Source organism: Myxocyprinus asiaticus, chromosome 10, assembly GCF_019703515.2.
Source record: "Myxocyprinus asiaticus isolate MX2 ecotype Aquarium Trade chromosome 10, UBuf_Myxa_2, whole genome shotgun sequence".
Taxonomy (NCBI): Eukaryota; Metazoa; Chordata; class Actinopteri; order Cypriniformes; family Catostomidae; genus Myxocyprinus; species Myxocyprinus asiaticus.
Window position 1 is genome coordinate 30,088,976 of NC_059353.1, and position 12,311 is coordinate 30,101,286.

Sequence of the window (12,311 nt, forward strand, 5' to 3'; positions counted from 1 at the left end):
CTTGGTCTTACAGATATTTGGAGACTTTTGAACCCATCTGGTAGGGACTATACATTTTTGTCATCAGTCCATAAGATTTATTCTAGAATAGATTTTTTTTTTATATCCAAATCCCTAATTTCATCTGTTGTTGATTGCTCAATTGGAAACATCTTAGTCTCAGATCACGCCCTGGTGAGTTTAGAGGTGTTGCCATATACAGAGAAAAAGAAATCATACAGTTGGTGCCTTAATGTGTCCCTTTTGCAAAATCCTGATTTCCAACAAATGTTAAAGACTGAAATCAGTGTTTATATGGAGACCAACTGGTCCTCAGTATCCTCTGTGGGCGTGGCTTGGGAAGCACTTAGGGCGGTTCTTAGGGGTCAGATCATACAGTATGCCTCATTTAAAAATTATCCAAAGCACGAGAACTCTTGGAGTTGGAAGGAAATATTGCAGAGGCAGAGCTGAAGCGCCGTATGTCATCTGATGGCCTCAGAGAATTGACCCGATTGAAATATAGATATAATACTATTTTGTTGCGGAAAATGGAGTTTTGGTTATTCAGGGCAAGACAGTCATACTTTGAGTCAGGTGACAAAGCAGGGAAGCTTTTGGCTAGATATATAAAGCAGAGAGAGTCTCTTTCTATCATTCCCTCAGTGAAATCTGCTGATGGTGACATTTTTGCCATTTATATTAATAATGTTTTTAAAGAGTTCTATCTTGATATTTGTAGTTCCATGTCTTCGTCTACTGATGAAGATATTAGAAAATTTGTGGAACCATAAGATCTTCATAAACTGACAATTGAGCAAAAAAACTCTCTTGATTCTGAGATAACCTTGGAGGAGCTTGACAAGGTAATTAAGTCCCTACCTACTGGCAAGGCTCCGGGGACAGATGGTTTTGCCGCAGAATTTTTTAGATCCTATGCTACGGAACTGGCTCCACTTTTGTTAGAAGTTCATACAGAATCATTAAAGAATGGAAAGCTTCCTCCAACCATGACACAAGCCCGGAACAGTCTGATTCTTAAAAAGGACAAAGATCCAAGCGAGTGTAAAAATTACCGTCCAATCTCCCTGATCCAACTAGATGTAAAAATATTGTCAAAAATTCTGGCTAACCAATTAAGTAAGGTTATGACATCTCTTATACATATAGATCAGGTGGGGTTTATTCGGGGCGGCAGCTCTTCTGATAACATCAGGCGTCTCATCAATATCATGTGGTCAATAGCATCTCACTTGATGCCGAAAAGGCGTTTGATATGGTAGAATGGGATTATCTTTTTAAGATTTTCGAAATGTATGGGTTCGGGAGTACATTTATTGGTTGGATTAAGTTACTTTATAGACACCCTGTAGCAGCGGTACAAACAAATGGATTAATTTCAGATTATTTTACTCTGAATAGGGGCACTCGGCAGGGTTGCCCTCTTTCCCCTTTATTGTTCTGTCTTGCCCTGGAACCATTAGCAGCCACGATAAGAAAGAAGGATGATTTTCCAGGGGTGGTTGCGGGAGGTGTGGCGCATAAGCTTCTGCTTTACGCAGATGATATTTTATTATTTGTCTCTGAACCTACTAGATACTACTACTACCTACTATTTTGCCACTGCAAAGCCTTTCTATCAAAGTAACCGGAGAAGTTAAATCACACCCCGTTATTTCACATTTGCACGTGATTTGGACAAGAGTGGCCAGAGTATTTAATTCAGACATTTATTTAAATGTTGCCTCAAGCATATGGCTGAACCCCAAATTATGTATCAACAAGTCCCCTTTCTGCTGGTCAAAGTGGATTGTGATTTTGGGGGTTACTGCACTCGGCAACCTGTATGAGAGTGGAGTGTTGAGATCTTTTGAGAATTTGGTTCATAATTTTGGGATTCCCAGATCTCAGTTCTATAAGTATTTACAGCTTCGCCACTTGCTCTGTACTGTTTTTGGGAGTAGCACACACCCCCCTAAAGTGGCAGGTGCTTTGGGAGAGGTGATTGCTGCTTTTCATGAGGCATCAGTGTACTACTCCCTGCTAATCCAGAGACTGGGGGATGGAGCCTTGACTTCTCTACTGGAGGATGGAGTGTGGACTAAGATTTTGAAAAATGTCAAGTCTGTATCTAGAGATGAAAGGTTCGCCTTATGCAATTTAAGATTTTACATAGATTTTATTGGACCCCCTCTAGATTACATAGGCTTGGTCTTAAAGACACACCCACCTGCTGGCGATGCCAATCAGAAGTTGGAGACACTACCCGTGTTTTTTGGGGGTGTGTTAAGATCCAGGAGTTTTGGTTGAAGGTTCGGAGTTATTTGTGTGATGTTTTGAACATTCAGGTTTTGCTTTGTCCCAGACTCTGTATTTTGGGTGATGGGGCGGTCATGAATTTAGGGGATAATCACATAAAAAATTGGGCTCTGACCAGTCTCATGATCGGCAGGCAAGTAATTTTAAGGGGTTGGAAGTCAAGTGGAGCACCCTCTTTTAGAGGGTAGCTGCATCTGAGGAAGCGGTAAGTAGAAGGCTGGGGTTTAGGGACTTATTTGTTAAAAAATGGGGTAAATATTTAGTTTTTTGGGGGGACACTCGGGGAGGGGATGTGGAGAGAATAGTTTAGTTTAATCATGTATGCTTATTATTATTTTATTTATATATATATATATATATATATATATATATATATATATATATATACAATTTTTTTTTTGGATTGTGTGTGTGTGTGTTATGTGGGACCACAGGGGTGTTCGTTAGGGGTCAGGGTGGGATTGTATTAGTGGGGTTTAAATGAAAAATGTTGATTCTTTATATATGTCTTGAGTTTTTCACAGTCATGTGCATATGAATCAATAGAAATGTGAATTAAAAAAAATAGAATGCCACAAACACAAGCAGAGTGATATAAACAGTGAAGCGTCCGAGTGCTGATGGTGTGAGACATCAGTACTCATGGAACGTCTCTCGTCCAATCAGATTCGAGGACTGGAACTAACTGTTTTATAATTTCTAACACATCAGATGGAAATAATCTAGCTTTCCTCACCCTGATACAAGGCATCCTGTGACATGAACATACATGCAAACAAACCAAAATACTCATTTACATCTATCTATCTATCTATCTGTCTATCTATCTATCTATCTAATTTGTTTTGCTTAATTATCTAAGCTTTCTGACTGAATAAAAGCTAACAAAACTCTAGGAGTATTGGCAACCATGTTTCTTATGTAGCAGGTACAGTTGTAACAGTTACATCTGTCCTGCTGATCACCTTCAATGTTTGCCTGATTTTATCAGTGAACTTGCATCCTAGGATGTCCAAAATACATTCATTGAAGGTAGACAAATCACTAATAACAACAAGCAAAGTTTCATTTCATGGTCATTCAGAATTAATGATTTATTCACAATGAAAGAGGAGTAGAAAATGAAAAAATTACCCCCCAAAACTGATGTTCACTAATAATTTCTCATCAATTTGGATCAATGTTCTTCACATTTTCCACACAGAGAGAGGATGCAATGTAAAACTGCATACTAAAAATAAAAATTCAAACCTGCACTAGAAGGAAACTATTTGCAGTGTTACAGCTATACTCCATTACAACTGTACTAGGTCTACCCTATCTTACAATGTTTTCTTCTCAAGTAAATGTATCTTGTTTTAAGGATGTTTAGATTTTTTCTTTACTGAAACAAGACAAAATACTGATAAAGAAAATAATTATTTGCAATCCAACATATCTGATTATATGGGGACTTAAATTTATACGGACATTACAAGACAAACACACATTTAAGACACAACAACCACAGTCATTCATGAACAGATCAAAAACCAATATACATGCAGATTATGTGCGTGTTGTGTGCACTGTACATGTGTGCTCAGTTGTAAGTGTTTTTGCATTAAAATAAAGCTGTACCTCTAAGAAGATGTGTGTCATCCTGGTAATGTTCACTGCTCATACCTGGACATAAACATTCAGCTTTCAGGCACGGCACACATACAGGGCAAAAACACTTGACACAGGCATAAAATAATGATGCAAACAAAAACATAGTGTTATGTAAACAGGCTCTGATGGCTTGCAATGAAAATACTTTTTATTTTTAATAGCATTATTAAACTACCAACCAGCATTTGAGAATATTAAATTCATGAACAACATATTTTTGTTTGAAGAAAGTTTTCACAAATATGAGTTTTTTTCTTTTATATAAACAAAGCTATTTTCTAGTCAACATAAGGCTTTCTGGTCATATTACTGCTGATGAGGAGGTTTAATTAGACTTTAATTACAAATTATTTAATTACTTTGTAGTGTGTATTAGAAAGCAAGGTAAATCCAGCACACTCCTGCCATGTTTACGAGTTGAAAATGCCACAATCGATTATGAATGATAAAGCAATTTTCATTAGTTCTGTATAATGAGTTTTGTTTGTAAAATCCATGTCTAAGCTGCTTTCTTTTGGGATAATTGTGGTTTCCAGAATATTCTCCTAAAACTTCACAAGAAATACTCCCTATGATTATAACTGGCTTTTACCTGTGAAAATGTTTTAAACATTGAATGAGAAAAACATTTACAATCACACTAACAAAGAAATAATCACACACACACAAAACACTCAGTCTGCACATACTGCTGGTAGGGATTAGATCTCGATCCGGGATGAAGAGTTTGTAGCCGTAATGTTTCTCCAGGACATCCGGGAGGATCTCAAGAGCAAAGCGCTCCTCCTCCTGTAATTCCTGACCCCACTGATCCAGTTCCACCTTACTGTAGGAAAGGTACGCGTCATACTCTTTATTATCTGAGGGTTAAAGAAAGAATTTGAAAATTATTCTTTATTACAATATTTCCATAAGAGAAAACATTACACCAATTTACATAATCAAAACATGGAAGTCATAGAAAAGATACAATATTGCACTGCAATCTCATAAAAACTGCAAAAAATAAGCAAAATGCAATTCAGCATCAATTACAAAGAACAGTGCCCTGTAGTGTTCCTTGTCACTCCATATCACTTCAAAAGTTAAAATATATTCACTGCATTGCCCTGCTGCCACACGATTGGCTGATGAGATAATCACATGAATATGTATGTACTGGTGTACCTAATAAAGTGGTTGGTGTGTGTATATTTAATAGATATGTAAAAAAATAACAAATTTAAAAGTGTTGCAAAAAGCATAGTGACATTCTGAAGATATCTTTGTTTTTACAATTAACTTTGCCTGGCTCAAAATTAAATATAATTTCAATCAAAACCAAGGCCATAACCATATCTTAAACATTGGTGGGGGACCAAACCATTTTGGGGGAGGCAAAAAATATAATGGTCCTTTAAAATAGTAAAAGGCGATAAAATTATAATTTTCTGAATAAAGGCGTTTCTCTTTAAATGCGTTTTTTAAATGTGACCAAAATTTGATAACTTTGGTTTTAAAATATGTTTTTGTTTTAAGTTCACACAGTACAAGACAAACACTGTGTCTACATTGCTAGCAATATGCCTGTTTCAGTCATATTTTGTTTATTTTTTGTACTGTATCAAAGAAAAGACTAATATAATTTGAATTCTTTTCATCACTGATGGATCTGTAAAATTACATGACTGTCAGCTGGCTAGCAAAAAGAAAATACACAAAATTATTTACTGTCCTTAAGTTATGCCTCATTGTTTTTAGAATCTTAAATCAATCTTTTCTTCAAGAATCCAAACGCTGCAATCTTCCATACAAAAACACTTCATTTTGACCACTGCTGTCAAGGTGCAAAGATAAAAAATAATAAAAAACATAATTAAAATAAAGTAGTCCATAAACACTAAGCTTTTCTATGGCCCCAGAAAGCTTTGAAAATAGTGCACAAGTCATTTGGACTACTGTTATGATATCTTTATACTGATCCTTTAATAATAATCCTTTTTGAATTCTGAAAGCTCCTGCTCACTATAAACTGTTATTCTATGGAATAGAGCTGCTTAAAATATCTATTTTTTATGTTCCAAGAAAAAGTAACAGCATATATGTTTTGAACAACATAAGGATGAGTAAATGAGTGAGTAAAAGAACATTTTCCATTTTTAGGTGAACTACTTTAACTGGTGGCTCATGTTTTGAGCACAGACCTGACAAGACATACTCAAAATAAAATGGTCTTTTTTAAAAGTAGACCCTTAGGAGATGCTGTACAAAATTAAGAATTAATTAAAGACATAAAGAAATTATTTAGAAAATCTTAAACTGATTGTTAATGATTACCTAATAATATTTGCACTAAAAATATATGATGCTCTACTTTGTGTTTTTTTTATAGTTACTTTTCTTAGACAATGTCAAGAGAATTTTCCAAAAAGCTACTTCAAAAACCTGCCAGATTACCACATTCCTTCAATTCCTTTACAATATACAGACATTCGCGTTTTGTCTTAAGACTGACATGCTGAAAACTGCTCCGTTAATGTTTTCACATTCACAATTATGAATGACATACAAATCACATACTGTACATGATACATTTTAAATTCAAAACAGCGAATTTCGCCAAATAGTGAATAGTTTGCACCCTTGGAAATTAATGTTGGTCGGTACAACATTTCAATCATAAAACAGTGGTTTAGTTAGGTACTTACAGAGGTGTATTATAATAGTAATGAAGTACAAATACTTTGTTAATGTACTTAAGTACAGTTTTTTAATATATATAAATATTTCTTTGGAATTTTACTTTCACTTCACTACATTTTGAAGAAAAAAATACTCCGATAAATTTCTCCAGACCCTTTTGTTACTTTTGTGACTGAAAAATAACAGCTGTACGTGTAAAAATGCATGCAGATCAGCGACAGTGATGTGTGATTCGTTGAAAGAATCATTTGAGCCAAATCTGTTAAATTTGATTTATTTGAACTGGACAAAAGATTCAAAAAGCAGTCTGAATGAATCAAAATCACAAGCGAAGCGCACGTCAGATTACATGTCTCCACTGGGGAAGACAAGAAACTGCTCATGTGAGTTAATATATATATATATATATATATATATATATATATATATATATATATATATATATATATATATATATATATATGTATATATATTTTGGACTAATTAATTTGATAAGTTTAGGCTTAAATATTATGAAAGCTGTTAAATAATGAAGTTATGTGTGATCAGTCTCCCGCCTTTCCAGGGGATCTGTTCTTATAAAAGTCAATCACATGCATTTACATTTTAAATATAAACAATGTATGATGTGTATGAATAATTACCAGCGCTCATGAAAATGTCCAACAATATTTATTTTTATATTTTAAGATGTGAATGGTCTTTGCCTAAGCAAAACTATTTTTCTGGTGGTTGCTAAAGAGTTATATTTGATTTGTAGCACATTTATGCAACTGTATGTGGTAACTAGTGTTTTCTGGATTGTTGCTAGGGCATGCTATGTCGTTGTCAAGGTGATCTCTGCTGTGTTTTTGGTGCATTGCTACAGTATGTGGTTGCCAGGTTGTTACTATGCTGTTGCTAAGTTGTTTTCTGTGTTTTATGCACATTGCTCTGCAGTTGACAGGGTGTTCTAGGTGGTTGTCAGGTTGTTGCTATGCTGTTGTTAAGTTATTTTAACTGTGTTTCAGCACATTGCTTTGCAGTTGCCAGGGTGTTCTGGGTGGTTGCTTATTGGCCCAAATGAAAACAGCCCACCCTCACAAGTCTCTGTTCTGGTCACTAATATAACTCTCTCCTTCAATGTTCCAATTTTTATGGACTGTGGTGTTCATTTAGACTCATCCCATAAATACGATCAATCTGTTGTGACTTGAATGCGCCAATAAAGGGATAGTTCCAAAAAGCACATAAATGCAGCATAACAGTAATCCATAAGACTCCAGTGGTTTCACCAATGTCTTCTGAACGGATCCAATTGGTTTTGGGTGAGAATAGACGAAAATATTGCAGTGGCGGATTTAGGCATGGGCGACATGGGCAGTTGCCAAGGGCGGCATCTTGCTGGGGGGGGCGGGGGGGGTAAGTACATTAAATGAGTAAGTACATTTAACTACTTAAGTAAATTTAATATGAGTTACTTTTATACTTTTACTGAAGTTGTTTTCTCATGAGCTACACTACCAGTCAAAAGTTTTGAAACACTTACTCATTCCTTATTATAATTTTTTTTTTCACATTTTAGAATAATAGTAAAGTCATCAAAACTATGGAATAACATAAACGGAACTATGGGAATTATGTTGTGACTAAACAAAATCCAAAATAAATCAAAACTGTGTTATATTTTAGCATCTTCAAAGTAGTCACCCTTTGCCTAGAATTTGCAGACGTGTACTCTTGACATTTTCTCAACCAACTTCTTGAGGTATCACCCTGGGATGCTTTTTAAACAGTATTAAAGGAGTTTCCATCTATGTTGGGCACTTATTGGCTGCTTTTCTTTATTATTTGGTCCAAGTCATTAATTTCAAAAACTTTTTTATTTTTTTATTAAATTTTAGTTTTATAATGAAATAAATTAATATGGTGGCACAATTATATTTATGTCTACAAAACTAATTTCAAACATTTAAGCATACGCCTTCAGATCAAAAGATTTTTAAGATCATGAGAAACATTTCAGTCAAGTGTTTCAAAACTTTTGACCGGTAGTGTACTTTAACTTTTACTTGAGTCAATTTCCATGAAGGTATCTTTACTTTTACTCAAGTTTGACAAATGGATATTTTATACAACACTGGATACTCACATCACACATGACACTAACACTCTTAACCTGAACTGCTTGCTGATGCGCGGTGCTGAAATAATCCACGAGGTTCCCGTTTAGCGTCTTAAATTTAAGTCCCGCCTTCACTGATTTGATTTCAATCTCAAATGACATTGACGAATGGTGATGCATAATGGACTGCAGCAGAACAGCATCAAGGATATCAATTATTGGGGGGGACAATCTGGCCATATCTGATTATTGGAGGAGACTTGTCCCCCTGAAAGTATATTGCGGTAACGGCCCTGATTAAAATGCTTCCTCTGAACATATCTATAGCCCAAGATAAAAGTGTCCATCAAAAATTATTTATTAAAACAACTTGAAAGACCTTTTAAAATCATAAAAAGGGTGTCTTTCAACATAAAAAATATTTGAAAACAAAAATGACATTCAGGACTAACATAAGGATTTAAAAATGAAAATGATGTTAAAAGAAAGAAAGTACGAAAAGAAAGAGAAAGAAGGAATAAAGAAAGAGCAAAGAACCATTTTAACAATGTTTTAAAAGGAATATTACAATGCTTCTGTTGAAAGTAAGTATATTTGGTTACAATTATGCTTAGTAATAATCAGAAAAGAATAGTAATTGATGCAGTGCTATACTCAGTAACTCCAGCAGGGGGAGTGTGTGCAGTGTTTACCTCCGTCTGTGTCCTCCCCTCCAAAATGATGTCTGTAGCAGAGCAGCAGCTCAATCCTGTAACACTTATATAAAGACAATAACAAGGCCAACAGCAGCAGAATCGCACCCAACCCACCAGCCAACTCCACAGTGTACATCAGCTCTACTGAGAGACAGAAAAACAGAAAGAAACAAGAGAGAGATACAGAACAACAAATTAATATAAAGTTCTCTAAACTGACAATGTATCCTAGAAAACATAAATATTAGCATATAGCCAACATTTCAACTCCTCAGCTCCTTGCAAAAAATGGGATCAGATATAACAAAGTACTTGGATATAAACCATTGTACTGTGGGATTACCACACTAATGTTCTGTGTTTTTATATAGTACTCCAAAGGTACTTCTAAGAATGTCCAAAGCTACTTTTTATATACTGTACACTCTCATATAATGACTTCCACGCAGAAAATGCCAACGTACAGTACTGTGCAAAAGTTTTAGGTCCTTGTGAAAAATGTTGCATAGTGAGGATGTCTTCAAAAATAATGACATAAATAGTTTTCATTTAACAATTAACCATACAAAGTCCAGTAAACATAAAAAAGCTAAATCAATATTTGGTGTGGCCACCTTTGCCTTTATACAGCCCCAATTCTCCTAGGTACACCTGGACACAGTTTTTGTTGGTTGTTGGCAGATAGGATGTTCCAAGCTTCTTGGAGAATTCGCCACAGTTCTTCTATCTGTTTAGGCTGTCTCAATTGCTTCTGTCTCTTCATGTAACCTCAGACTGACTCAATGTTCAGTGGGGGGCTTTGTGGGGGCAATGCCATCTCTTGCAGAGCACCCTGTTCTTCTATTCTAATCTTTTCTATTTGCAAAAGTAATGTTTGGGAATCTAAAATGTATTTTTCCTATTGACATACTAAAGCTGAAGATATAAATAACTATCTTAAGACACATCTTAAGTGCCTATAACTTTTGCACAGTACTGTATGTTGTGTTTTGTATGCTAGTCAGCAGCATGGGATGCAATAAGTTGGAAAAAAACAAACCACACGTCCATCTAGCACGTTACATAGAAAAACAATTGAAAAACAGTGCAGATGGATACAAAACATGTTTGGTGTGAACAACCCCTTAGTCAACCTGTTTCACCAGAAAGACCATGCTGGTAGACCAGCTTCACCAGCTATGTTTTACTGTTGTATATTGTGGCTATGTATACCAGAATACCAGCATAAACCAGCCCAGCATGAAAATTAAAGTCAAGTCAAGTCATTTTTATTTTCACAACACACATCGTTTCAAAGCAGCTTTACAGAAAATCATGCTTTAACAGACAATGAAACTGCAATACTGTATCTATAAAGTCTTAAGAGTCATCATTGTGCAATTTGATTAAATATGATTGTAAATAGTGTATAAAAATAAATCATAAAATAATTAAATAATAATTGTATTTAGAACCCCAGTGAGCAAGCTGAAGGCGACTGTGGCAAGGAACACAAAACCTTGGGAGAAACCAGGCTCACTGTGGGGGCCAGTTCCCCTCTGGCTAACCAGCATGAATATAATGCCAATATTAGTTATTTATGTGCAGTGCAAGTCATGGTTTAAAATTAGTAAACTAAGTAAGTGTTAAGGGCCAGTGTTAAACAAAGATTTTGTATGAACTGTAAGATTAATGACTAATGTCTTTGAAGTTCATCCTGGATTAACTGCAGAAGTTCACATAGATGCATTGTCCTTAGTTAGTTGGCTGATGAAGGGTTTTGTTGGCAATTAATTGATAGTCTATATATTCCAATTCATTCTGTTTTCTTTTTCAGCAGGGTTTATTTAGTGCAGACTGAATTCACACACTAAATTCGTTTAAACAAATGAACAAGAGGAAAAAGGAGACACACATACACGAGGGGAGAGAAATAAGAAATGACTTCAGAATGATGAAGTGCTAATGATGTTCATATTGTTCAGAGCTCCACTGTGAATCAGCAGTGCTACAGCTAATGGAGGAAAACACGCAAGATACACTTAAATGCTTCAGAGACGCTGACAGATTCTCAAATCATGTGTGTGTGCTTAGCAGTGAGCTGAAGGAGAGAGGGTGTGCATATGGGAGATTTGGTTTGTATGTGTGTGTGTGTGTGTGTTTGTGTGAGTGTGTGCTTTGAGATTATCTGCAGGAGGGTGTGTGTATGGCTGAGATGAGTTGAAAGAGTATGTGTGTGTGTGTGTGTGTGTGTGTGTGTGTGTGTATGTATTCATTTGTGTATATATGTGAGTGAGAAGAGAACAGTTGAATGAAGTTTGAGTTGGGCTAAGGAGAAAATGTGTCTGAACTGCTGAAGCTGTCTCCTCCTCTGAACTGCCATTAAAAGAGAAGATAGGATGCCTTCAAAGCAGCTTTTGCAAAAAGAGAGTGAATTTTAGATGCCAATGTATCTCCCTAAAAGAGAGAAAGAAAGAGACAGACATGGAGGAAGACACAGGAACATGCTGTGCTGTTTTATGTAAAGAAATCCCAGAGTACTTTAAAGCAAAATTTTACCCCAAAAAGAAAATTCAGTCATGTCATTCTAAACCTGTTTAACTTTTCCTTCTTCTGTGGAAAGCAAAAGGAGCTGTTTTGAAGAAAGTCTGTGCTGCTCTTTACCATACAATGAAAACATACAGTGACTAGGGGCTGTCAAGCTCCAGAAAGTTCAAAGAAGCACAATAAAAGTATCATTAAGATACAAAAAAGCTCTCCAATCTCAGTTGCACATATGCTTATTCAAACTGGTTTACGTCTGGCTTAACGCTACAGTAAACGCTATTGGTTTTCTTTTCACATGTCTCATGACTGGACGTGACGTCAAGCTTGAATATGTGAAAGTGTGAATGAGATTA

The 12,311-nt window shown here is 35.6% G+C and overlaps 1 protein-coding gene across 4 annotated transcripts in view; it reads right to left on the bottom strand.

Annotated features, from left to right (window-relative positions):
- Positions 1-12,311, bottom strand: part of LOC127446798 (interleukin-1 receptor accessory protein-like 1-A) — a 146,890-nt gene that overhangs the window by 8,051 nt on the left and 126,528 nt on the right. For 2 of the 4 annotated variants that reach the window (XM_051708019.1, XM_051708016.1), the window contains 3 exons: positions 9,430-9,576; positions 4,641-4,811; positions 3,919-3,963 (listed from right to left, as the gene is read on the bottom strand). In XM_051708019.1, the coding sequence (XP_051563979.1) occupies positions 3,919-3,963; positions 4,641-4,811; positions 9,430-9,576 (363 nt within the window). The remainder of the gene's footprint in view (positions 1-3,918; positions 3,964-4,640; positions 4,812-9,429; positions 9,577-12,311) is intronic. The other 2 variants (XM_051708020.1, XM_051708018.1) reach the window with 1 other exon arrangement.